Source organism: Malus domestica, chromosome 12 (assembly GCF_042453785.1).
Source record: "Malus domestica chromosome 12, GDT2T_hap1".
NCBI lineage: Eukaryota > Viridiplantae > Streptophyta > Magnoliopsida > Rosales > Rosaceae > Malus > Malus domestica.
The window spans coordinates 4,806,252-4,832,847 of NC_091672.1; the positions used below are offsets into that span (position 1 = coordinate 4,806,252).

The window sequence follows — 26,596 nt, forward strand, 5'->3', positions numbered from 1 at the left end:
GCGGATACGATGATAACTAAGAGCTTAATAAATTAATATTTTACATACTAAACAAAGGCGCTCGTGGCCTAATGGATAAGGCATTTGACTTCTAATCAAAGGATTGTGGGTTCGAGTCCCACCGAGCGTGCGGGAATTTTGATTTTTTTTTTTATACTGTTACGGTTTCGCTGCATTATTAATGTGATATATTACGTGTTGTTTTATTATTAATGTACGTTATTTTTTAAATTATTGTACATACTTATATTAAAAGAAAGTATAATAATAACGGTTTTACAACATCGTCATTGCGGTATACGTACATACCGTTAATGATAATTACGTGTCATTTCATTATTAATGTACATTGTTTTTGAAATTACTGTACGTACTTATCTTTTTTTAGTATATTGATATTTGTATAATGAGGAGGGGGAGTTCGGTTAAGCCACACAATAGGTAACTTAATTTGGTATCGAATTCATCATCCATGAGATTCGAACCTAGATCCTCTCACTTTCGATTAAAGAAGAATACTACCATATCGTAGTACTAAGTGACATGTACTTACATTTCTTAAAAGAAAATATAAGAATAACGGCTTGACTGTATCACCAATGAGATATTGTCATTCTACATGGCATCCATTTTTGGCGGGCCGAAAACCTCTTCTCCAACAAAGCCCACAACCGCCCAATTAAAGCCCAACAAGCAGCCTTGGAGCCGAAGTGAATCGATCTTCCCAAACCTTCCACCGACTTAAGCAAAAATCGCAGAGATTTTCTGGAGTTGGCGCGAACAGAGAGGTACAGAAGAAAGATGGGATGGGTGTGGAGGGACGACGAAGAAGGCGACAGCAATTCTTCGGCGATTGACATAAACCCTAGATCGGATGGGGAGCGATGCTCGACGAGAAAGGTGGTGAAGACGCAGTGCAAGACTGAGGAGGTGGAGCCTGGAAAGTTCATGAGGAAGTGCGAGAAGACTGAGCAGCTTCTCAGGGACTGCGCCGGCCGGTAAATCCCAATCTCTTTCTTCATCGATTTCTCCATTCCCCTAAAACCCAATGACAAATTGGGAATATTTTTATCTAGGGTTTCTGTGAATTGATAGAAATTGTCTGATGATGTCACTTTGATTTAGTCTGGATTTAATTGTTCAGCAGAATTTTGTCATATCTATGTCAATTTTAGTTTTTTATTTTTTATTTTTTATTTTTTATTTTTTTGAGGATTTTGTGGGGTGTTATTGTTGGGATTTATGCCTTAGGATAGAAAAATGTTGAACTTTATGATATTTGTTGGATTATAGGAATGTTGGTTTTTCTGTAGTTTTATGACAACGCAGTACGAAATTGAATCCAATTTGTATGTTGTTTATAATTAAGAAAAATATATATGGAAATATGAGACGAGAGATTAGAATGGGCCTGTCTTTAATCTTTATGCCTTCGTGTATAGCTTGTTCGAGTGCCCGAGGTTTATAGGTTAGTGAAGTATAAATAGCGCGTGGTTATTTGCAGGGTTGGTTGAATCTTACTCTTGTTAATAAGAGTGCACATAAGACTTCTGATTTGATTGTATTGATTCTGCATACAGAAAGAGTTGTGGCGTTCATTAGATTATGTCAGATGAATATGCTTTGAGGTCATTTTACGGTTATGCAAAATAGGTCTTTGCGGTTCTTGTTAGAGAATGGTATCAGTTTCAGCAGTTCTTTGTGCTGTTTGTTCCGTGATAAATTGTCCGAGTTTAATTTGAAGCGAGTAGAATTGGTTTAGCAGTGGATAAAACATTTTATGCTTGTGCGAAAACAGTTACATTGACATTAAAGATGAACACTATAATATATTGGTACGAGGATGAGCTACCTCTGTAGTGAAACATTTATGAGCACCATGTCTCCAACTGTCTTTTGCAGCCTCCGGGACGTAATTGGAGCTATCTAGCACATACAAAAAACTTTTCTTTTTCTTCCCTTGTTTGAGTATGGGCGGTTTTTACGTTGCTATAACATTGACCAATGTAGAACCAATTGCTGAGTACTATGTTTTTGTTAGGCCTGTTGAAGTGGTGCAATCCAACAAAGAGTGCACAGAAGATAACGTCACCGATGAGATGCTAAAACGGTCTGTCACCTTTGGGTCATCACAGCATGGAGCGTTTGACTTCCCAGGGTTACAAAGTGACATTGAAGACATTGAACGCAACTTTATGGGTGGCCTCAACCGTTTCTTTGAAGCAGCGGAGGAGTTGAAGAGTGGCTTCTTGAGTGCTTTTGGGACTCCACACATCTTTGATGAGGGACCTTCCTGCCCACTACCATCTAGGAGGCGAGAGGTGCCCATTGAAGGTCATCGTCAGCAGGAAGCTTTTCCTAAAGCAAGTGACGGCGATTCAGGACAAGTTGATCTCTCTGGGTTGGTGAGAGATGTTTGAAGAAGAGTTGTCCATTGTCCGTGATGTGTTTGAAGAATGACTACATCCGTTTCCCTGTTAGTATCGTATTTTCCGTTTCTCCTTAATATAGAATACAACATGAAATTTCTCGTTTATAGTAGAGAAGATCCTATGAAGGATTGTGTCCTGCAAGCCCATCTAAAGAATAATGTGTCCATCTTTATAAAGCAATGGTTTTGCTAATTGGTTTTAGTTTTAGCATGAATCATCTTCCTGTAATGTTAGAGCAGTTCCACCGGGAGGTGGTTAGGCCGGCACTCAGCCAAAAAACAAGGTTGGCACTCAGCCAATCCACTCCAACCCGTTCCATTGCCTGGCACCCAGCCCAAGCTGGTCTCCAGGCTAGTCCAAAATTGACAGACCTTGGGACCGGTCCATTTGACGTAAAGCTTGGTGTCGAGGGGCATATGACATCCGGATGAAGCGACGGAGGGAGAAGGACAAGAGGGAAGGAGCTACGAAGGGAGAAGGACGGGAGGATGAAGCGACGGCGTTGGAGGTGTGGAGATGTAGGAGGACGAAGCAACGGCGTTGAAGGACATGAGGTGTGGAGATGCATGAGCTGTAGAGGAGCTTGTTGTTGAGGTCGGCTTGGGATTTGAAGGATAGGAGGGCAACGGTATCGGAGGATGGGAGGAGGAGGTTTGGAGACGGCGGTGGGAATGGATTATCTGTGCTGGGGTGGATGGCGTGCAGGAATGGAAGGGAAGGGAAGTGTGGAAGATGAGAAAATAAAATATTTTAACAATATTATTATTATTTTATTTTTTTATAAAGTCAAAAATTAAAAATAAAATTATTATTTTTTATTATTTTATAATAAAAAATAATAATATTTTAATAAATTTACTAGGCTATTTTTTTAGGGGTGGAGATGCTTTGGTCTATTATTGTTCACTAGAGTCTATTACTGTTCACTTGAGTGGATAAATGCGTTGGGTGCTGGCGCAAAGTCTTTAGGGGTGAACTTGCTCTTAGAGAAATCTTATTTGCTGATTGCATTAGCTGATCATATCGTATATTTTGAAACCATGTGTCTACCTCTTTCATCGATGATGGGAGAGATAGACACGTGGTTGTATACAAATTGGTTGTGATAGGGCACATTTTCTCGATTCAAGTACATAATTTTATGACATCTGAGTCTAAGGACAATGACATATTATGCTTTTCTTGTTTCCTTTTCACACGCTTCACATTAAATATACATATTCATGTTGAATGAGAATCCTCTGTTTATTTATAGACAGGGCCGTATCTGAGATTTTAGGGGTCCTATGTGAAATTTATAAAAACACCCTTCCTTAAGATAATCTTAAAAAATGTAGGACAATATATTGACGCTATAAAACAATCACTTAAATCAAAACAAAGTTTAGCACTCACTGATTGCAAGTTTAAAAATGTCATTAATAATAAGTAAAAAGAGTTACAAACATAACGTTCACTAAATAATCAAAAGCAGTTCAATCTTAAACAACCAAACAAGAAAACAAACTTCAAAAACTCTTTAAAGTTTCACTTGAATATGTCACATTATTATATGATAATATTGAAAAAATACCATCTTTTATGGTGTATTATTGGCACTCAAACTATCTTATTGTACTCTAAATTTTTATATTTAGAAAGGAAAAAAATTACACTTAAGATGAGATTAAAGTGCTAACAAAATCAATTTTTGAATATAGAATATTATTTCATAACAAAAGCAATTTTAAATATATAATATTATTACATATAAATATTAGGTGACAAAAATTTTGGGGGTCCCTTCAAATTTAGGGTCCTGTGCGACTGCACCTTTCACACCCCCTCAACGTCCCCTTTGTTCCTAGAATGCGTCAATGCATGCAAAACATTGTCGCATGAGCAACTAGATTTAAATATTTTAGATGAAACCATTATATCTGACTGTCTATTGGACAACAAAACACAATTTAATGTTACTGGTTGCATACAACTACGTGTCTATCTTCCTCTCGTCACATCAATAGGTCGACGTCTGACGTTTTAATGTTTCGTTGATTCATTTCACAAGATAAATAAACTTTCATGTTGATTTGTTTCACATTATAAATAAACTTTCATATTGATTCGTTTCACATTATAAATAAACTTTCATGTGGAATGAGATTGGGGGAGTCCTCTGATTGGTAGATGCAACTATGCAAGTCTTGTACGAAGTTTCCATATACCCTACCAACCAATACCAGTACCAGAAGGCTGATAGTGGTGCAACACAACTTTGTAATCCATGATTGACCAACGAAAAGCAGCCGACCTCGTGGAGTCGGTCAAACATGTTCCTACGACTACGAGATTAAGTATGCCTATTGCTTATACTATACTCTTCCTCCCCTAAACCCATGTAATTAAGTTATATGGTATCCGCAATCGTGATTTCTTTGGAGTAAGTATGGACCAGTTCAACATGTCACGCGGTGAGTTGGGCAACATATACCATCCAATGAAAGCCTATGACGTGTAATAAGCTCTTATTGCGATTAAAATTTACGCAACTCAATCTGCCACGTGAAAGGAAATCATCACTCAATTTGTGGCTGGTCTGACGAGCAAAAGTGGTAATTAAATTAATTTTTCTCTACCGGATAGAAGAAATCTCACCGGCTACGGCCTGCTGCCGGCGGTGGAGTGCCCAGCCCACGCAATGACCCCCCGAGATGACCAAATCGGCTGCCAGGCGTACTTACAGTTGTCAGACCCCATTGTGGCGTGCCGGTCATATCCTACCAACCTTAAACCCTCCAAAGCGCAAAGATCCCAGCCGTCCATTCCACTTCAGTGGCCATCGGGAAGGTGAAAATTTCTGTGTGTTTTAGTCAAAATTGTTAAAAATTAACAACAAAAAAAAAAAAAAGAGAAGAAACGCGTCTTGAAACATTCCAACAGAAAAACCTACCCCCTCTCTCTCTCATACCACAATTTCCTTCCTTCTCCGTTCGTGTGCGGACTGCGATTATATAGTATGGAAAAGGGTAGAGAAAATCCAAATACTCTCTCTCCACTATCTAAATAACCACACGAAACGACTGTTTTTTGTCACTCTCTCTCTCTCTCTCTCTCTCTCTCTCTCTCTCTCTCTTCATAATCTGAAACTTTCTTCCTTGTTGACGCGGAACTTATCAATATTTTCAGCCCAAAATATTGGGTTTTTGTTGAATTTTCGGTTACGGTCTCGGGCAGTCGTCTTCTCTGTTGTGTATACATTGGAGGGTTGATTGGTTCTGAGGAAATATCATACTCTTTCTCCTTTTGGTTAGTTCATTTTGGAGTTTCTGTCTATTTTGAGGCTCTTCCTGGGGTTAAAAGGTTGCACCTTTTTCCCAGAGAACCTCGACGGTACGAGGGAATTACAACTTTTGTTTGAGAAGATGGTGATATTTCTTTGATTCAAGTATTTATTGTTCTTAAAGTGATTGGAATTAATGCTCCATTTTTGGTCCTTCCATTTTAATATCCATTTCCTTTTTGGGAGAAAAGAGAGGGGATTTTGCCCCTTGTATGATATGTGTCTGCATTTGGAATTCTGATGAGAATTGAGACATCGCTATCCAGATGGGGAACAACTGCGTCGGATCAACGAAGAACACACTCATCCATTCAGTCTCGAATTCACTCTGGTGGTCTCGATCAACGGGCGGTTTTTCCAGTAGGGGAATCAATAGTACTGATGAAATGCCGCAATTGAGTAAGAATCCGTCAGAAGCTACTCTTTATGTTCAAAACAAGGCCCCAGAAGCAGTTAAGATAGCGGAGGAAGAGTATAAATCCGTGCAGGCTACAAGTCGGAAGGAGAAGGTTCATCCAGACAAGCCTAAGGAACCGGCACTGCCTCGGAAACACAAGGAGGAGACGTTACTTGTGAGGCAAGTAACACTTCCCAAGGTAGAGGTTAAACTAGCACCACCAACAATTCACATGGGAGAGGCTAGACCGGTCCAAGTAGTAGCGAAAAAGGAAGAGACTAACATGGGAGAGGCTAGACCGGTACAAGTAGTAGCGAAAAAGGAAAAGACTAAGCCAGCAGTGCCAGCGAAACCCAAGAAGCCCTATAATGTCAAGAGGGTAGCAAGTGCAGGGCTTCAGGCCGAGTCTGTCTTGCAAACAAAAACAGGGCACTTGAAGGAGTACTACAATTTGGGCCAAAAGCTCGGACACGGGCAGTTTGGAACGACTTTTCTGTGTGTGGAGAAAGCGACTGGAAAGGAGTATGCTTGTAAATCCATCGCTAAAAGGAAACTCCTGACTACAGAAGATGTGGAGGATGTGAGGAGAGAAATTCAGATTATGCATCACTTGGCGGGGAATCAAAATGTAATCACAATTAAAGCAACATATGAGGATGCTGTTGCAGTTCATGTTGTCATGGAATTATGTGCAGGGGGTGAGCTTTTCGATAGGATTATCCAGCGAGGGCATTACACCGAAAGAAAGGCAGCTCAACTGACGAGGACTATAGTTGGAGTTGTAGAAGCTTGCCATTCTTTGGGTGTCATGCATCGTGATCTTAAGCCGGAGAACTTTCTTTTTGTCAACGAGCAGGAGGATTCACCGCTTAAGGCTATCGATTTTGGACTATCAATATTCTTTAAGCCAGGTACGTCTTACAATTTGCTTTTTCTCACCTTACTGATCCATCTTATGTTCATTGTTTTTCTTTCGATCCATCTCATTTCCATTTATGATTTTGCCTATAGTAACTTAGATCATTTTAAAATCGATACCTTTGACATTTCGGGAATTTATCATGCGAAACTCCAATCAGATTGGTATTAGTATCTGAATGATGTCAAGCACGTCCTGTTATGTATATAATATTTCTTTTACTTTGTCAAACCATTTCCAGCTCTCAGTTATTAGTTGACTTTTAGGTAATTTTCTGGTGCTACATACAAATTTTCTGTGTCTTTTATGTTACTGATACAATTAATTTACAGGGGAGATATTCGGTGATGTGGTTGGAAGCCCCTATTATGTTGCCCCAGAAGTCCTGCGCAAGCACTATGGTCCCGAAGCAGATGTTTGGAGTGCCGGTGTTATCATTTACATCCTCTTAAGTGGGGTGCCTCCGTTTTGGGGTGGTAAGAGTTTTAATCTGCCTACCGGACAAACTTTTTTCTTCTTGTCTGGACTATGTGTGTAATTTTCACAAAGCACTCTTGCTCTTTCCCCTCTTCTTATTCTTTCTATTCATTTCAAACAGAAACTGAGCAAGAGATATTTGAAGAGGTGCTGCATGGCGATCTTGACTTCTCATCGGATCCCTGGCCTAGAATTTCTGAAAGTGCCAAAGATCTAGTTAAGAGAATGCTCGTAAGAAACCCAAAAAAGCGGCTAACTGCTCATCAAGTTCTCTGTAAGTTTATATGAATGTACATAGTATTAAGAAAGTGACACTGTAATCCCCTTGTCAATAGTATGCTTGACGCACGCATTTGCTCTTGATTTTATGCATTCACTTACATTTCTCTTATAATCAGATCCTCCGTGCAATACGTTTAACTTAGAACATGGAATGAATTGCACCATTGACATGATTGATTAAAATTAAACTTTGGGGGTGAAACTTTTATAAGTGAAAAGAATTGGTTTCATTCTGTTGGAGGATTACATCAGCAGTGCAAACCAATAATGTATGTTCTGATTTCTTGCAGGCCACCCATGGGTTCAGGTTGATGGAGTGGCTCCAGACAAGGCTCTTGATTCCGCTGTTTTAAGTCGCTTGAAGCAGTTTTCTGCAATGAACAAAATTAAGAAAATGGCTCTTAGAGTAAGTCTTGCATTTACCATTTATACTTAAAACTTTATTATAAATCATTGTGAGTACTCTCCTCTAAAATCGACTTTATTGTGTGCAGGTCATTGCAGAGAACCTCTCGGAAGAAGAAATTGCTGGTTTAACAGAAATGTTCAAGATGATAGATACTGACAATAGTGGTCAAATTACTTTTGATGAACTCAGAGATGGACTCAAAAGATTTGGAGCTAATCTAAATGAGTCCGAAATATATGATCTTATGCAAGCTGTAAGTATTATATCAGGACTATTGTTCACTGCCTTTAGGTCTTCGGAAAACGATCCTTTCAGGCATGAGGAAAACTTAAAAATTCTAGACAGTCTATGACCCATCTTGTTAGTAGATTACGAGAATGCTTGCATTATTTTTCCTAGAATCTGTTCGCTATTCTATGATTGCTTATGTGGCCTACGGTGTTAATCCTTAAGTAATGCGAGAGTAAACTAGCATATCAATTTCCTTTCTTCGATTGAAGCAGATTATTTTTGTAACTTATGAGGATTTATCTCTTGCTATTCTTGTTTTGTTGTTCTTATATGAACGCTACTTGTTCTGAAATGCAGGCAGATATTGATAATAGTGGCACAATTGATTACGGAGAGTTTATAGCAGCAACATTGCATCTAAACAAGATAGAGAGAGAAGACCACTTATTTGCAGCTTTCTCATATTTTGACAAGGACGGCAGTGGCTACATCACTCAAGACGAACTTCAACAAGCCTGCGAGGAGTTTGGCATTGTCGATATTCACTTGGAAGAATTGATCCGAGAAGTAGATCAGGACAATGTAAGTACACGACGTTCCCAAATCATAGGATTGATGCTAAAAACAAAATGGAAACTTGTTCAAGTACTTACTGTACTTGTTTGTTTTTTCAGGACGGGCAAATAGACTACAACGAGTTCGTTGCCATGATGAAGAAAGGCAATGCAGATTTTGATAAGAAGGGGGTTCACACCAATGCCCTCAGCGTTGGATTTAGGGAGGCACTCTCTGTTTGTTAATAATGGCTCCCTTTCTCCTTCCACCTTTTGTGAATTTCTGCAGCTTTTGAAGATTTGCAGAGCTGAATTAAGGTCTTCGGTAAATATGAATAGGTGCCATCAAACTTGACGTTTGAATTTATTTATTAGTATTCAACTAATTTGTATCAAAACAGATGGTACGTACAATTTTAGGCTATCTTCTCATGTAATATACGATAGAAAAAACTTACTGTACATAAACACATGCGTAACCTCTCTGGTTATTAGTGTTTTTTTTTATCGTGTTATTGGTTTTTATTACTCGATCAAAGAGGAAGGTAAGACTCCCAACTCAGTTCAACTCAAGGTTGTATATAGCTTTGAATTATGGTGTTTGGAAGCATTCAAGGGCGGAATGCATGACATCAGTAGTGAGGTGAATATTCTTAATTGATGGAGTTACAAAACCCTTTGCTTACAATTTCATTTTTGTTTTCTTTATGGAATATATTTTCTATTATATATGGACAGTTAATCATGAAGATACTATTTGTTATTAAAACCGTTGATTAGTTTGACACGTATGAATAACTAAATAATCTCTAAATTGAATGATGTTTTGCAGACATAATATTTAGATGATAATAACGATAATGAACAATTCCAATTACGTTGTTCGTACAGTGAACACAAACATTATCGTTCTTCGAAAATCTCACTACTTCTGCTTTCCTGTTTCTTGGTTTTGCTGATTTTATTATTAACTTTTTTGTGTTGCCACGTAAGTAGATATATCGGTAACATTGAACTAACAGTCAAACAAACACAACAACAAACATGTATGTATTTTAGAATTAAAACATAGCTACATGCAAAACATGCCAGTGTTATGTGGCAAGAAAATTATTGCCCATTATAAAACCCTAAATTGAAAATCACTGTTTGAAAACAACACAACAACAGACATATATTACATGCATTTGGGCTGCAAGTCGCGACGGGCACGATTGCATTATTTATTGAGAGGGAGGGAGTACTGCATCTGATGAAGATGTAGAAACCATTGTTATTTTGGTCCGGATGATGGAGAGTATCGTGCGTGCATGCATGCATGCATGATGAATTATCAACATCAAGCGGTTCTGTGAGGGAATGGAAGTCGAAGTAACTGACTCCGGAAGTAACTGACTCCGGTGTAATCATCAACTTTCTAATGTTTTAATACCGGCTCACATGATCTTTTTTATGATTATGCCGGCGATGATAGGTGTCAGTCTGAATGTAGGAGAAGGGAACATCGCATGTACCCTGCCTAGCTTGGAGGCTCAGTTTTACCTTCTTCTTTGGTGGTATTTCAACCGGGACTTGATAGTTCACATTATCTTCTGTCGTGATTGAGTCCCCCCAAGCGTATATATAGCTACCCTCGACGGAAACTTCGACCCTACCTTCTAAGAGGAAAGGAACCCCGGTTTCAAAGGTGGTCTCCTTTATCGAAAAGCCATTGTCCCATCTGCTGGTCTTGGAGACTTTGTGGCAGAAGCTGACAATTACAGTGACGGGAAGATGGGTTACGTTAGAAAACACAAATTCCAATAGAAAAATAGAAAACACAAACTAAAAGCTATTTGATCTACAGGATTCACTCTCCACTATATTGGAAGAAATTCTACGTTCGAATCACAATGGTCTTAATCATTTGCAAACATCATTATTTCACATTATGCATGAGAAGAGTTCTACGTACTGTAAAGTTAATTTGTTGTTTAACTGTTGTTTTCGTGCACCTCAAGTTTATGGATGTTATGCGTTCATCAAGAGGGCAGACCCTGCTCTACTAATTTCCAACCAGTACTATTTGACATGATAAAAGCTCGATCACCAGCTCAAAAGTATACATGTAAGTGTTGTCGGTGCCACAAATTTCGAGCTTCAGCTCTTAAGTTCAATATTTTTAGAGCAAATGATACAGCCTTGCGGAAATTGTGGGATTGGCTTAAGTGGGGCATTCAACTTATTAATTAATTTTGCACAAATAGTCTTTGTATAGATCACCACCTAGGATCCAGATTCTCTCCCCTCTATTTTTTTCCTCCATTCCAGTCTTTTCTTATTTGAACGTTCACAATTAAGTTACATTAACATCTTGTGTTATCTTTTCTGTAAAGAGAGAGAAATAAAAAGAGGAAAGAGATAGAATCCTACTTCCCGATATCAGGTTTAAGATTGGTCACAAATTCGATATATAGAATAAGAGTACTACTCAACTTTTCTTTATTAATTTAACTTGGAACTGCTTTCAATATTAAAAAGACAAATATCAATAAATCAAGAGCTAGTTAGTAAGTGTTGCTCAATTTAAGACCGAAAAAATGAAGACGAGGAAGAAATAATCTTGGGCTTAAAATGTAATTACCCTTATAAATGTGAACAAATACATACCTCACATAACATACGCCTAAAGTAGAAAATGATGCTTCGGGATGCAAAGGGGGACATGGACCTTGTGGTGCCCAGTGGCCAATATACAAAGTTGTCGAAAAACTGCAGTTTAGACTACAAACAACTCATGAGCTTCAAATTATGGAGCAAAGGCAAATTCTGTGTCAGTTTTTGGCCGCAGGGGCCATCCTTCTGAGACTTTTATGGTCCTGTCTCTTTTTGTTTTCTTATGTTTTGGTCTCACTGTGAAATGTGGGTTCTTGTTGTTTGTTTTTCCTTGAGATTGCACATGTTATGTATACTTTTGTTTTTATAAGCTTACAATTGTTTTGCAATTTCGAAAGATTTTTTGTGGTCGTGATTACCACACAAAAAGTTTAGAGGGAGTATTTTTGTTCCTTCACTTTTTCTTACCATTTTTTTTTTTGTTTTTGGGCTTTCTATTAAACTTCTTTTTTTTTTTTTTTTACGGAAGCGATGGAGCATCTTATAACCAAAAACAACCAATTACAAGAGGTGCTCTATGGATTCATTTATCTAGTGACTAATTTCTTGAATTTGATGCACTTTCATCAAACCATTTGTCACACGTACAATAGACGCAACAAACTAGCACTGGAACCCTCACACAAAGCCATCAAAATAATGAGGCCTCACAAATCACCACATGTAGCGACACAAACAACACCTACTAACTAACCCTCACTTTCTTACTCTGTCAAAGTTTCATTTGGTCCAAATTTTATTTTTACCCTTTTTTTGGTGTTCTTAAATTCAATGCACTTTCATCAAACCATTTTAGTAGATTTAGTTAAAATTAAACAATGGTTGGTTCCTTCCTTATGAATTATGACACATATATGAAAAACAACTTATTCAAAATGTGAAATTTATTCTCACGTGTCAAAATGTAATATGTTTATAAAGTAGAAAAACACATTCTATGATAGATGATAAGTAAATGATTCCATAGTTAGGGAGATTTGAAAGATGTCAGATGGTGGAAGGGTTTTTTATAGTCGTATCCGATCAGTATCAACTGTAGCAGTATTATCTTTTAACTAAGTTAAAACAAATGTTACTAGACTAAATAATGATCAGTGCACTGTCTTCGATTGCTAAAATAAAAATAAAAATATTGTCAATGAATCAAATATGTGGAGATTGCATGAAAATGCAATGAGGGCCAAGAGGGCAAAGTGCCAAATCACAAATGCCGAGGACAATTGAGAATCCAGCCTAGCCGTTGAATGCAACGCACCAACCACAAAATCCCGACCATAAACCCAAACAATTCCATGTTCTTCCTTGATTGATCCCCAAATGGACGGCCGAGATTATCAGGCAAGTTAAAAGCAGCCGTCGGATGGCCATCTCGCACGCACGTAGATACAGCTCACGCGCGGTTGGTGGACGTGGTAGGGTGTCCAGGTTGGCCTAACGTGAGACCAATCATGCCGCTCGGCCCTGCCACGTCATCGGGAAAGACAGCACCACCTGTGAACCCCACACACAATAAAAACGCAGACCCAACGTTCTCCAACAGTAACTCTCCTCCGGCTGTTTTCAATCATTGGTTGATTTGTCCTTTGACCATTTTGCCCCTTCCAGTTTATTCTATTCGATCATGCTGCCTGACCATTTTGCCCTTTTTCTTTCTATGTTTGAATCATAAAGGCTCAACCGATCATTAAATCCTTAAATTATTACATGAGTAAAAATTAAGTTTATAAATTACTTTTGGATAAAAGAAGTCTAACATTTCAAAAACTGTTAATTTCATCCTTACTATTATACTTAAAGTTATTTTATTTAATTTTTCGTCAATTTAAGTCACGCTATACATTTTAGATGGTAATACTATCTTCTTCTTTTTTCTTATAAGCCCTTAACGTTGCATATAAATTACGAATTTAACATCTAGTTTACTCTCCAAAGTTAACTTCATACAGTAATTCTTCAAAAGGTAAGTCCTTAAACTCATGAAAAAACTATCAATCTCCCTCCAAAGTGTATCGCATGCATGTCACATGATTTAAATTGACGAAAAATTGAATAGAATAGTTTCAAATCTAATATTAGGGATGTAATTGGTTGATTTTAATTAGTTTAAGAACTGATTTTTTTTCAAAAAAAAAATGTTTACAAATTTAATTTTCACTCGAATGATAATTTAAAGACTAAATCAACAATTCTCTCGGTCATGAATAATATGATGAAACTTAATTTTCTTGGATTTGATAGTCACATAACATTCAAAGTGTAGGCAAGGGAAAAAGATAGTTAATTTGTCTTATTATTTTTAATTACTTTGAGTAATCTCCAACTAATATTTTAGTAGATGATAATAAAAAACACTCTTAACCTTTGATTAATTTTTTCTTTGCGTAATATTTTAATTAATTAATATATATTTTTGTTTGTAATCTAACCATCAAGTAATTTGCTTTGTTTGGTATTGACAAGATATATTAATCAGATTGTCTATCATATCACACCCACTATTAGATGGAGACAGACAATGAAATAAGAAAATCCCCTAATTGATTGTTTAATGCTCTTAATCATCCCATTGGGGTCATGGTGAGATAGTCTACACAATCATGTAAGGTAGAGAACTTGCTTATTCACTTCTTCCATTTTAATTAGGTTTTCAATTAAGCTTTCATTTATGGATAAATTGCATTTTACATCCTTGTAGTTTAGGACAAACTATAAGGGTACCCTTGTAATTTGGTTTCTGTCATTTAGAAATTGACACATTATTATCCTGAAGTTACAAGTTGTTACATTATTGATCCTTTAATTCATTGAACTAGTGTCGAAGACGATCTGCACTAACTGAAACTGAACCGAGGGCTGTTAGAATGGTCAAGTTGAAACTAATCTCGACGAAGAACTAATAACAAAATAATGTTGGTGTTGTAGTGGTTTGGTGCCAAACATTCTACGTAGGAAGTTTAGGGTACGAATTGTCAGAATTCGTACTTCTAAGTTTTGACACATTAAGGTCTTGGAATTTGCTTGATAAATGTTCGAGCTCGTTTAGTACAGAATTGAATTGAAACTGGTTTATAAATGAAAATTATGTAACGATTTGATAGTCAGCAACTCAAAATTCTCAAAAGATGTGGTCGATTTTTGCTGGATACTAGAAGTCCACCAAGAATTTCAATATTTCAGTATAAAAAAATCAGGAAACTGTGCACTAGTTGAATACTAGAAGTCCATAATGAGTCCCAATATTCAATAACAACTAAAAATCCTCAAATTATTCAATAGTTTGTCATCGAATATAGTTTCAATAGTAAAGCAACATCATCATTATAAGTTGTCATAATTTCCAGCACCACCGTCATTCATGGTAAGGAATATCACAAGAATAGAGAATTTCACTGTATTTAGTAATGTAGGCAACAATACTACCCTTATCAAGATCCGCAATATCTTTCTCTAATAACTTTTTAATTAGTATTTTCTTATATAACATAAATTCCTCTAGCAATGTGTCTTCAAGTAACATCTAGCAATGTGTCTTCAAGTAACATCTCACTTGCACCTACGTAAATCTTATAACCAATTTAACGGTCGAAAAAACTTGTCATCGTTAGAAAACAATTTTTCCCTTCAAAATATAATCCGTATTTCCATAAATGGTAAACGAAATCCTTAACATTTCGCAGAATCCACAACTCAATTGCATCCTAATGTGCATTTTCTAACCTTAACAAGATAAACTCTTGACACCCTCGATCTTCTTCACACATCCCCTTTCCCTCCATCACCATTCAGAATTCAAAAAGTTGCTAGTAACTTCCATAGTGGCAGTTTAGTCATTTTTCTTCACTGTTTCCAATCTCTATCCACTTCATTGACACAGCCATCTCTCTCTCCCTCCCTCGGATTTCTCGAACCCAACCAGAGCGTGCATCACCAACTCCCTCCTTAGCTTTCAAGTTCCAACCATCAGAAGCACTTACCATCACAAAGTGCTTCTAATCCAAAAGCACAATCAATATATTTCTCTGCTCTGTTCTTATCTTCTTCTCTCATAATTCAGCAGTGGAATTTTGCTTCCATTGCTATTTGGTCTTGCTATCAATCACTCTTTCAAGTACTTATTTAAATCGTTTAGTCCCAAATTCAACAAATCAGGTTCGAAAACTGCCTGATAATTTCTGTAAGTGTTTATTTTATATGATCTTAAAGATTATGCCTTAAATTCTTAACCTTTAAAATGCTTATTTTGTTGGGTTTCTGCGTTTTCTTTGTTTCTGTTGCTTACCCTTTTCTGGGTATGTTTTGAGACATTGCATATGTTGATAATTTTCTAGAAAATGTGAGTGCACAAGAACTAAATCATGAGCCTCAGAGTGTTGTTTTTTGGTAATTAATTCTTCAAAAAAAAACTGTAGTGACAATCTCAGTTGACTAATTATACAATTGGTTTAGTTGGTTAGATTTCTTTTTCTTTTGAAGTAATTCCGAGCCGCTTATTTTCTACAAAAGGCTTGATGGGATTTTGGATTTTGTAAACGTGATGGAGTGTTGAGTGTAAAGGGGTTAGCTTCCATTGCTGTGCAGATGTTTGGTTTTTGAACGAATTTCGCAGAACTGTTGGAATGTTGAGGATTATGTGTTGTGGATCTGGAATGATATACATTATGATCTCAGAATTATCAAGCGTTTCATGACTGAAATGATAGGAACTCTTTCCCAGTGGCATGTTAGGATCGTTTCATCATAAAACATTTCATGGTGTTTTTGGTTTGTAGTTTGTCATGCCACAAATTATGCTTTAAATTTCTCTTTTTGATGGAGGGATAAATCCAGCCAAATAGAAAATGAATATTTCGAGGGTATGTACTCGTCTTGTTCTTTGGTACATTGGGAAATATCAAAGTAAATCCTTACCTTTCGAGAACCTGAAACGATAAGTGTTGGTTTGGGAGTGCTTATTTAGAAGTGATTTTGGTATTTTAAAAGTTTCATCAAAGGCCCTGAGTGATTCTCGCTTGGGAATGATTTATTCTCATTGAAAGCACTTTTAAATTTTTGCCAAACACTCTAGAAGTTATTTTGGCACTCCCGAAAATGATAGGAATTGTTATGACATATGAGTTCTTCTGGGGAGGATAGGATAACCACTCATGTTCGTTGCCTGCGTAACTATGTAAAATTCTGGATGTCTTAGTATTGTTATTTCCTACATGTCTTGCTGGTATATACTCAAGGTTCTAAAAGACGCCAAGCGCTAGTCAGGCAGTTGGCTGGGGTTAGCGCCTAGGTGGATTTAATTAAACTTATTATATATCGTTATAAATAAGTGCCTATTTATACTTAAAAAAATACATAATTGTATTGATACATAAATTGCAAAATAAAATGACATATAAATTATGAAGTATTAGAAAAGTGTATATACTGAATGATATAACTTATTTATGCATTTATTACGTAAGTATATAACTTCAGTTATATCATTCATGTTAATCAAAATGGTATTAAAGATAAGTTCTTGGTGATTTTGTTTCCTCAACTTTGCTGTGTCATTGTTCGATATTATTATTAGTTATATAATTTATTGGACAAGCCAAATGTATATCTCTTGCATGGTAGAACTGTTGTTTGACTTTGCTTACTTTGCATTTTATTTCTTGAAGTATTTCACAATGGAGTCTGAAAATGGGGTTACATTCGACGATGAGAGTTGTGTTATCGAGGAAAAACATGTAGATGTATCAGTACCGAGTTTGAGCAAAGAGGGAAAGAATGCTGATGGTAATGCTGAAGTTCCTGCCGTGAATGGAATATCTGAACCTGTGACAAAAGATGAAGGCATTAACTCTTCTGAAGTTGCAGTTGCAGCCTCTGCGACTGTTCCGCCTGGTAAAAATTCAAAAGCTGCAAAGGTACCGCATGCCAGAATTCCTTGTCATTTGAGCTATTTCTCTTATCAATTTTCATGACACACATGTACCGATGCTCTTTCCTACTTGTGTTTTCTATTCAGAATCCTCATGCTCCGAACAATGGTTTTTCAAAGAGCAAACCGGCCAAAGAAAAACCTACTGTGAAGGGCGCAACTCCATTCCCTCGTAAGGAGAGGGCATTGCTTTCTCAGAGTCTTTCTTTCCCGGCAAGAGGATCTCATGCAGATCCTATGAAGAAGAGCATTGATGTGTACCCAGTGAAAACAGAAATCAAACATGCTCGAGGAGCAACCAAAGCTGAGGCTCCCATTTCAGTTTCTCGTCTGAATAATCCAACTAGGCGGGCATCCACAGGAGTTCATTCAAATGATGGGAACACAACTGGAGATTCCATTAAGAGGACTTCTTTGGCATCAATACCCAGCATTAGATCCTCTTCAGTAAGACTTTTTCAAGTTTTTACTTCTATAGTTTACTCCTCTTATTAGCCATCTTAAATGTAGCTAATGCCTGCTCTTAATTGCATCAGTCCGGCAAGTCTGGTTCTGTGGATACATCCGCCAATAACCCATCTAATGGGATCCGGTAGGTTACAACCGCTATTCAGTACGCGAGTGTACTTAACCTTTATATTTTTTGTTCAAACATTATAGATCGTTGTACTGTTTACTTATGCGTAATTTGTGCATAGGAAAAGATTTCTTCACTGGAAACTTAATTCGGCTTAATGATATTGATTAGCCATTTTATGTGATAACAGATCAGTTGATCAAAGTTTAAATGCTGTAAAAACAACTCTGCCAATCAAAGAGGATGATGATGCTCACTCCGTTGCTTCGTATGCCTCATATCCCAGAGCATTAATTGTTTCACATCCCTTAATCTTTGCTGCCAGTATCTAAATTATTTAATTTGTTGTACTGATACCTACATGAATTCTGTGTTATGTCAAAAGGACTACACCTAGCGGGCGGAGGATCAGTGCTTCTGGATTTTCCTTTAGGTTGGAAGAACGTGCTGAAAAACGGAAGGAGGTTGGTAAAACATGTCTATAGTTTCTGATAAAGTTTACTGCTATTTTCAAAAGCTTAAAAATTCAGGATGCGAGCCAGAAATCGTTTTATATTCTAAAACATGCCCTGTCATGTGGGTCTCTATCCACTATTAGAGCGCTGCCGTAGCATCCTCCCAATATTGGAATTCCACATATTGGGAGGATGCAATTGCAGGCATTTTGGATGCAGGATATTCTGCTCAACAATTATTTCTTATATTAACAGTTTTATTTTCAACTCGTATCACTAATGAACCTTATTTGTTGTTCATCAGTCACTAATGAACCTTATTCGTTGTTCATCAGTTTTTTACGAAGCTGGAAGAGAAGATACAGGCTAAGGAAGAAGAAAAAAATAACTCGCAAGCAAAATCAAAGGTGTGGAGACTAGTTTACAGCACTCCGACGATTGTACTTTTGTTCTTCATATATCAACTTGTTTATTTCCAATATTTCCAACTTCTGTTTCATAATTCCGTTTCAGCATATTCATTATATTTTCCATATGCTTATTTTGCAGGAAAGCCAGGAAGCTGAGATCAAGCGACTAAGGAAGAGCCTGACGTTTAAGGCGGCGCCCATGCCAAGTTTCTATAAAGAGCCTCCTCCGAAAGTTGAACTCAAGAAGGTAACTGTTAGACTCTTCTCCCACCTGTGCTTCATGTTGTTTGCTTTTGTATAACAACATTGTATGTGACTCTTCTCTGTCCATCAATTTAGATTCCAACCACACGGCCAAAATCTCCAAAACTTGGACGGAACAAGAGCTCCATTTCTTCGCTAAACAGTTCTTCAGAAGGTGCTGGGGCATCTCTTAGCCCACGTCTGAATCAAGAACTGAATATTTCAAAGAAAGGATTAAAGACTAAAAGCGAAAAGGACGTCATAGATCCAAAGAAGCCTATTAGAAAGTCTCAAACTAGGCTTCCTTCTCAGGAAAATGCTGCTACTAAAACTGAAGCAAAGCCTGCGAAGTCACCACCAAAGGGTACCAAAGAAGAAACACAAGACCAGAAAGCGCACACCGGAAAAACTGAAGAAGCTCAGGACCAGTCAGGGCATCTTTCCGAATTCCAAGATGAGATAGAGCCTGAAGTGAGTGTTGGCCAGATCAAAGAACCAGTCCTTGGTGCACCTATCCCGGAGATCATGCCTCATGAAGTTTCGGTTGGAGTTTAACGACATTTGTGATGCCGAAGCATTGTGTTCATAGAGTCTTGAAAGGTTTAAGTTGCATATTGTTGTGAATACAGAACCATCATGGGATGCTCATGAAAGTCGTATATTGATGTCTCTAAAGGTCAAATGTAGTTTGTTTTTTTATCAGTCATCAAATTACTGTGGAAATTTGAAGACAATGATCTATGGATTATGAGTCTTTCATGTATAATTGATGATTGCTTTTTATCCCTACATATCAAAAGGCTAAAGACTTTATGTTTCAAAATGCAATTGTTGGAACTCAGAACGATTTTTCTTGACTACCTGCTTACACTCAGTGACGACACATATTTGACAATTGAATCCAATGGTTAACATTGAGTAATCGAGGATCATTGGATCAAATCCAAAACAGTCAAACATGCGTCGACACTAAACTTGCAAGTACTAAGCACTTGAGGTAAATAATTTGAAACCATTTTTAGGTTATTGTTCTTCCCACTTTCCAAATTTGCATTAAACACCAGAACTAAGGATTATTTATATGCCTTTGACCTTGGAAGCCATTCTTAAGACACTGCAAGTTTCTTGAACCAGTGATAAAGCTCATCAGGAAATGAACAAGCTCCATCCTCTATGAAACACAACTAAATTGGTTGGGGATTACTGATTAGGCCTCCCACTGTATTGTCACTAAGCTACACAATGTGTCAAACACTAGGTATCAAACTCAACACAATATTATACGTTCTCATCAAACGCGCGAGTTGAACTGTAAACTTTTCACTTACAAAATAAGCATTACTACACCGCAGTTCTAGTTATGAGCAGTTTGATAAGAAACATTCACTGCAATCAAAATACACAACATAAAAAGTCTATCCGCTCGCATTATCGTGTGGAGAGGCTAGTTAGAGAATGATGCGATTATTTGTTGATAAAAAGCAAAATAGTCTGTGAAACATCCAAACCCAAGCTGAAATATAAAGTGTTGAATCATTGCACAATAACAAGTAAACAAATTCTACTGTAACCAAAAGCGATTCCGAATTGTCATCCTATCTGCTAAAACCAAAACATAAGCGTACAGAACTTATTAGAGATCAACCAATCTTCGTTAACATTTGAAGTGCACCTTTTTTTTCATCTCCTCTTCCTATCAAAACAAAACCAGAACCATCCAGCAGTTGGGGTCAATGCACGGATCTTACTTCAAAGCAATCTCTGGAGTTTTTCCTTGTCCAAACGTGTCTTGCAAGAAAATCGGAGTTCGTATTGGGCTCCAAATATGCGCTGGCGCTTTAACCAAAAGAACTTCTTTTGCAACTCATGTGTTTCTGTGTTTATGACCAGAAACTGTTTCTTGACATTCATTTCAAACTGTTCTCTGGACTTTTTATCAACATGAGGTGATCGTAACACAGTGTACAAGACTCTTGATTCCGGCAGTGCAATCTTCCTTGTGTAAGGTGGAAGTCCCCAGTTGATGTTTTCCGTCAATGGGCGACCAAATGATCGAATGGCTATGCATATCTTGGCGGCCATTACTTTAGATGACGGTCTTTCTCCTTGGACGAGGCCTTTAACAATTACTAAACAATCTTAGTCATAGAAATCACCATGACACAAGGTAGATAATGATTTAAATATAAAAGAACAAAAATTTATATCCAATCTGGAAATTTCGTGATAAATGCTGGGATATGAAATGAAAATAAACTCACAAATCAGAGCATATACATATCTATCACAATTTTCAACAAATCATCCTTTGACAAGTATCGAAAACAGTGGTGAAACCAAGAATTTAGCTCGGGACATTGAACGCCAAAAATTAAATCTTAACTAACGGTATTTCATTCAAGGATCAAGGTTGAAAACAATATCACAAGTCATAACTTTCGACGCATTTTCATACTGTGAACGTTGCATCCTACCTCATTGTCTAACAAGAACCAAGAAAAAATGGTTAACATTTGGTAATACAACAACAACAACAACAAAGCCTTTTCCCACTAAGTGGAGTCGGCTATATGAATTCTAGAACGCCATTGTGCTCGGTACTGTGTCACGTTAACATTTGGTAATGGCAGTAACTAAAAATCAAGCAATACCATATTAACTGTTTTGTAATCCTACTCCCTTTTGAGAAGTGATATATCAATATAGCCACAAATTTAGATTAAAAATGTGATCTTTATATGACATTTGCTCGAATTTTTCCATATGTTTCTACAAATCAAGTTATAAAAATCAGATAAATAAAATTAGCAAGAAAAATGAAAGGAGAAAAAGGATATGAATCACTAAATCAGTCGTACAAAGTCCAAAACTTGTCTTATTCAATTCAAAAACCTAACTGAAATTCAAGGCAAATTCTTATAAACAAAACAACTTTAACAAAGAATTAAGAACTGAAATTAAAAAAATAAATGGAACGACAAGGATAAGCTGTCAGGGCGGGAAGTTGCAGAGATGGGCGAGAGAGATAAACCCTAACCTGGATGTGGGAGTTTCAGACGGCGGGCGACAAGAAAATGGCTCCAGGAGGGAGGGGCGCGCTGAATCGGTGAGGCCAAGGGAACGGCGCAGGGTAGAAGAACCTGTTAACCAAACGTACATAGCTTATTCGACCAAAAGAAAATATGATGTGGCTCACATGTGAGCCCCACATGTATAATTTAATAAAGCCACGTGGATTAAGAAAAATGAAACTAAAGTTAAGAATTGGCGTCTAAACTTTTGCTCTAATTTAATTTTGAGATTTGACTAAAATACTTGTAGTTAATCTAATCACTATTTGCATATGAGATTTTTCAGTGTGCTGAAAATACGATCTGGTACACTAGGTGTTATAATATAAGTGGTTGAATTTTTTTTTCAAGTATCCAACCACTTGTATTATGACACCTGGCGTATCTGTTCGTGTTTCCGACACACTAATATAGTTCTCCATCTTGATGGTCATATGGTGCTGTACCGTCAGATGTTGATTACATTGAAGCATTCATGTAATCAATAGTAAGGTTTTTGTAACCCATGGCGGTCTTTTCAGCGTTGATGGAGTGAAATTGAGCGACATTAGAGCGATTAATCGGTTTTGGTGAACCTCCGGAGGAAGGGTTTATGTGTGGTTTTCTGTGGAGTGATCCACAAGCTAGGCCTGGAAGAGGTCCGAGCAGGCGAGGTGTAGGTGTTTCTTTTGGTGGCGACGGGACGCGGGAAAATGCGATCTCACCAAGTGAAGGATGAGGGATACGAGTTTGAAGCCTCACATTGTTACTTTCTCGGAGTGCCACGTCCAGACATCAAACCAATGGCATATGCAAATGCAATTGACTTCTTCTGATTCTTTCAGTGATTTTTCGCTGTCCGACGACAACTTTCCGGTTGAGTACAACTTTGTCTCCAGAAGGCTGCTACCGGAGAAGATAAGTGTGCTTCCACCATGGCAACCCCTCTAAAAGAATCAGGTGAGTCTCCAAGTAATGATATCCATGGAGGGTTGCCATTAGTGCAAACGATACATCAAAAGTTCGAAACATGTGTAGAGTGTCAATGAGATTGCATAATTTGAATTAAGGATCAAATCAACCGCATCCAACGGTATAAAATTACAGGATCCATACTAACAGATGACTGGTTTCGTAACATAAAAGGACAGAGACGTGTCTCGCATTCAAGGGTATATCCGAAAAATTCTAAATAATGGGCAAAAAACAAATACGCGTACAAAATTCTCCTCCCTGCATAAATTTTTCTCGCAGCCTCTTAACGGTTAGCCTTGGCAACTCTTTCAATCTCATCCTTCTTCTTGATTGCATAACTGCACAAAAAACACCACCAATCGTCAGCGAACAAACAATAAAAAAGGGAAAGAAATGCAATCGGACTGTAAATAACTTTGGAGAAAATAACATGTAATAGGCAAATAAGCACAGTACCTGTTAGAGGAACCTTTGGCAGCATTAATAAGCTCATCAGCCAAACACTCAGCAATAGTTTTGACGTTCCTGAAAGCAGACTCACGAGCACCAGTTGTGAGGAGATAGATAGCCTGATTTACACGTCTCAAAGGTGAGATATCCACAGCTTGACGCCTAACAACTCCAGCAGATCCAATACGAGTTGCATCTTCACGTGGACCACTGATCGGCAGAAAGAAGACACACAGCATGAGGAAAAAAAAACAAGGATATGCAAATACAGAACTGAAAGAAGAAGAAAGGTCACATCCTTCGTAATCCCAAGTTCCCAACAGATGTAAAAATCAACATGTAATCAGGAAAACTATACTAAAGGGCACATAAGCTTCCCCTTAAGCATCAAACAAGGGACAGAGGGCAACATATATTATTACTATGAGAAAGATATTAACTTATTGGCGTCTGTACCTGTTAACAACAGCATCAACAATAACTTGGATTGGGTTCAGATCAGTTAGCAAATGGATAATTTCCATCGCGTGCCTAATAATCCTGACAGCCATAAGTTTCTTTCCATTGTTTCTCCCGTGCATCATGAGTGAGTTTGTAAGCCTCTCCACAATAGGGCACTGAGCTTTCCTGAATCGTTTTACCGAGTATCTTCCAGCAGTGTGAGGTACATAAGTTGCATGCTTGGAAGGTGCAACTCCAATGTAATCCGCCAGTGAAATGTCACTGACCTAAAAGTGGCAATTCATATTATAATTAGCAGCCGTGAGTATAACAAATTAATCAATATATTCAACAAAAAAATGAAATTTATCACAGGATTAGGGTCCGAGGACACATGCTTTTAACACACATTTTGTCACCCATTTTCTAGGGTCCATTTTGTAATGTATTTCAACCATCCAAACCATATATATGTTAGTACATCATTCATAGATCATTCATTTTAAGAAAATAGACAAATCCAAAACCATTAAGACATACATTTGTAGTGAAGAAAATAGACGAATCGAGATCTACAAAGAAACACTAAATTTAAGCCAACGGTCATATGGTTACAGATTTGGGTACTTTTTGGTAGAAATGAACTTTGAGGTAAGACATACAAGACAGACAATTGGATGATCTTTGAGGTAAGACATAAAAGATAGACAGTTGGATCGTTTAAACACATTACGGAGTGTGCCCCACAAAAATACGTGTCAAATGTGTGTGTTACCGGATCCCAACTTGACACATAATTACCAATTAATCGATAGCAACAATCAATGGTCATGAAGAGAATCAACATATATACGAAATTAACTAAACTGTACATACACTTTTACGGCATCAAATACATGTGACAAGAACAAACTTATACGTACGGCGCATCTAAGAAACAAAAGGAGGCCACGGATGTCTAAAATTTCTGAAAAGCAAGACAGCAACCAACAAAGATTTACACGACAAGCACAGATCCTCGAGGGCTAACCAACCATCGGTTCACTCTGAAACATTATCTCATACCTCAGAGTATGTCTACATCAAACCTAATGTACCTCTAAATATATGCGATCAATAATTACAATCCACCTAAACTTATTTTTACCAAACTCAACCACATTTCATCAAATTCATCAGAGATTCTGGAAAAACAAAGTACAAAATTTAAGCGAAAACGCCAGAAACCTGGACATCGTCGAAGCTCCAGCGGTTGAAGAGCTTGACATCATAGTGCGGCTGCGTTGGTTCCATTACAGGAGCAGCTACATCAGCAGCGGCCATGGTTTCTGTACAATCGCAATTCAAGCTACAACAGTAAGAAAACTCAATGCTCTAAACCCAAGTTTGATTAAAACACCTTCACCCAGAAAATGGGATTACAGAAACCTGATAACCATTTGACAATGCCTGCCTCAAATGTTCCAAATGCTGAACAAATTAATTAATTACGGTGGCTTAACCCATATATTTATACAAATCAAGTTATAAAAAAATTAGACAAATAAAATTAGGAAGCAAAATAAAAGGATAAATCACAAACTTTTAATCACATTAAGAACAATATTTACGATTCTTTAATCTCTAATTTCAATTCAGAAACCCAACTGAAAATTGAAGCATAATTCTCAAAAAAACAATGACATAGCGAAGCATTAATAAAAATTAAAATTAAAAAAAATTAAGAAAATTAAAAAGTTCATAGTAAGTAGCAGATTCCATGAAACTGACCTGGAGGTTGGAGTTTCAGAGGAGGGTGGGAGAGCTTGGAGAAGACAATAAAACGGCGCGGGATACAAATGATCTACTAGGGTTTTGGTTTTTTTTTTTTGGTCAACTACTAGGGTTTGGGTTTTGGTGTTACTGTTTTACCCTTCCCTATTGTATATATTTTCACTTCTTTTAATTAATTCTTGAAATTATTTTTCCCCATCCAAACTCATGAGAGATTTTTCGATGTACCTAGACAAGTCCCATAACAATACATTACATGTCATGATGTAAGTGGAAGGATATTGAGAAATATGCATTAAAGTGAGACATATCAATCATGTCGTCTACTTATATTGTAAGACATGCGTCTCATTTTACACGTTTATTAAACACCGAAAGTGACTATTTAGCACAAGGTGTTTGGTGCCCTTAAGTATTAAATAGGCATCAGTTAAATTAATCTTGTCCCACTTATTTTATACACCTCATAACAACTAACTTATACACTCCAAATCTTTGTATAATTTAGTCAGATTTACGCTAAAAAAAAAAAAAAAAACTTGTTTTTCTCATACGCATCATTGGCAAATTGGAAATGAATCCAATCAGAGGAGTGGCAATGGCAGCATTAGAAAAAACAAAACT

The 26,596-nt window shown here is 37.2% G+C and overlaps 4 protein-coding genes, 1 long non-coding RNA gene and 1 other non-coding gene across 7 annotated transcripts; 4 read left to right on the forward strand and 2 right to left on the reverse strand.

The window, feature by feature from the left end:
- The first annotated feature begins 57 nt into the window (after positions 1-57).
- Positions 58-130, forward strand: TRNAR-UCU (transfer RNA arginine (anticodon UCU)). Its single transcript has one exon. It is a non-coding gene; the product is annotated as a tRNA-Arg (tRNA).
- A 575-nt stretch (positions 131-705) lies between these two features.
- On the forward strand, positions 706-2,624 carry LOC103449585 (fra a 1-associated protein). Its single transcript, XM_008388912.4, has 2 exons — positions 706-998; positions 2,042-2,624. The coding sequence occupies exons 1-2, from the start codon at positions 802-804 to the stop codon at positions 2,418-2,420; spliced, it is 576 nt and encodes a 191-aa protein (XP_008387134.2). The 5' UTR covers positions 706-801; the 3' UTR covers positions 2,421-2,624.
- Positions 2,625-5,322: 2,698 nt separating this feature from the next.
- On the forward strand, positions 5,323-9,591 carry LOC103449586 (calcium-dependent protein kinase 26-like). Its single transcript, XM_008388913.4, has 7 exons — positions 5,323-7,062; positions 7,403-7,546; positions 7,669-7,821; positions 8,120-8,235; positions 8,324-8,491; positions 8,827-9,051; positions 9,144-9,591. The coding sequence occupies exons 1-7, from the start codon at positions 6,021-6,023 to the stop codon at positions 9,267-9,269; spliced, it is 1,974 nt and encodes a 657-aa protein (XP_008387135.2). The 5' UTR covers positions 5,323-6,020; the 3' UTR covers positions 9,270-9,591.
- A 5,782-nt stretch (positions 9,592-15,373) lies between these two features.
- Positions 15,374-20,049, forward strand: LOC103449589 (protein WVD2-like 4). Of its 2 annotated transcripts, none has more exons than XM_008388915.4 (9): positions 15,374-15,852; positions 17,336-17,584; positions 17,686-18,045; positions 18,135-18,190; positions 18,366-18,443; positions 18,561-18,639; positions 18,966-19,037; positions 19,180-19,287; positions 19,380-20,049. In XM_008388915.4, exons 2-9 carry the CDS (start codon positions 17,345-17,347, stop codon positions 19,836-19,838), a joined length of 1,452 nt encoding a protein of 483 aa, XP_008387137.1. In that variant the 5' UTR covers positions 15,374-15,852; positions 17,336-17,344; the 3' UTR covers positions 19,839-20,049. The 2 variants fall into 2 exon arrangements, with proteins under 2 accessions (XP_008387137.1, XP_008387138.1); XM_008388916.4 differs by having other exon boundaries at positions 15,430-15,827.
- A 682-nt stretch (positions 20,050-20,731) lies between these two features.
- Positions 20,732-22,470, reverse strand: LOC103449588 (uncharacterized). Its single transcript, XR_531379.4, has 2 exons — positions 22,321-22,470; positions 20,732-21,400 (listed from the first exon to the last, which is right to left on the reverse strand). It is a non-coding gene; the product is annotated as an uncharacterized lncRNA (long non-coding RNA).
- Positions 22,471-23,368: 898 nt separating this feature from the next.
- On the reverse strand, positions 23,369-26,274 carry LOC103449587 (small ribosomal subunit protein uS7-like). Its single transcript, XM_008388914.4, has 5 exons — positions 25,970-26,274; positions 25,427-25,527; positions 24,215-24,486; positions 23,765-23,968; positions 23,369-23,646 (listed from the first exon to the last, which is right to left on the reverse strand). Exons 2-5 carry the CDS (start codon positions 25,520-25,522, stop codon positions 23,592-23,594), a joined length of 627 nt encoding a protein of 208 aa, XP_008387136.1. The 5' UTR covers positions 25,523-25,527; positions 25,970-26,274; the 3' UTR covers positions 23,369-23,591.
- Between the last annotated feature and the right edge of the window lie 322 nt (positions 26,275-26,596).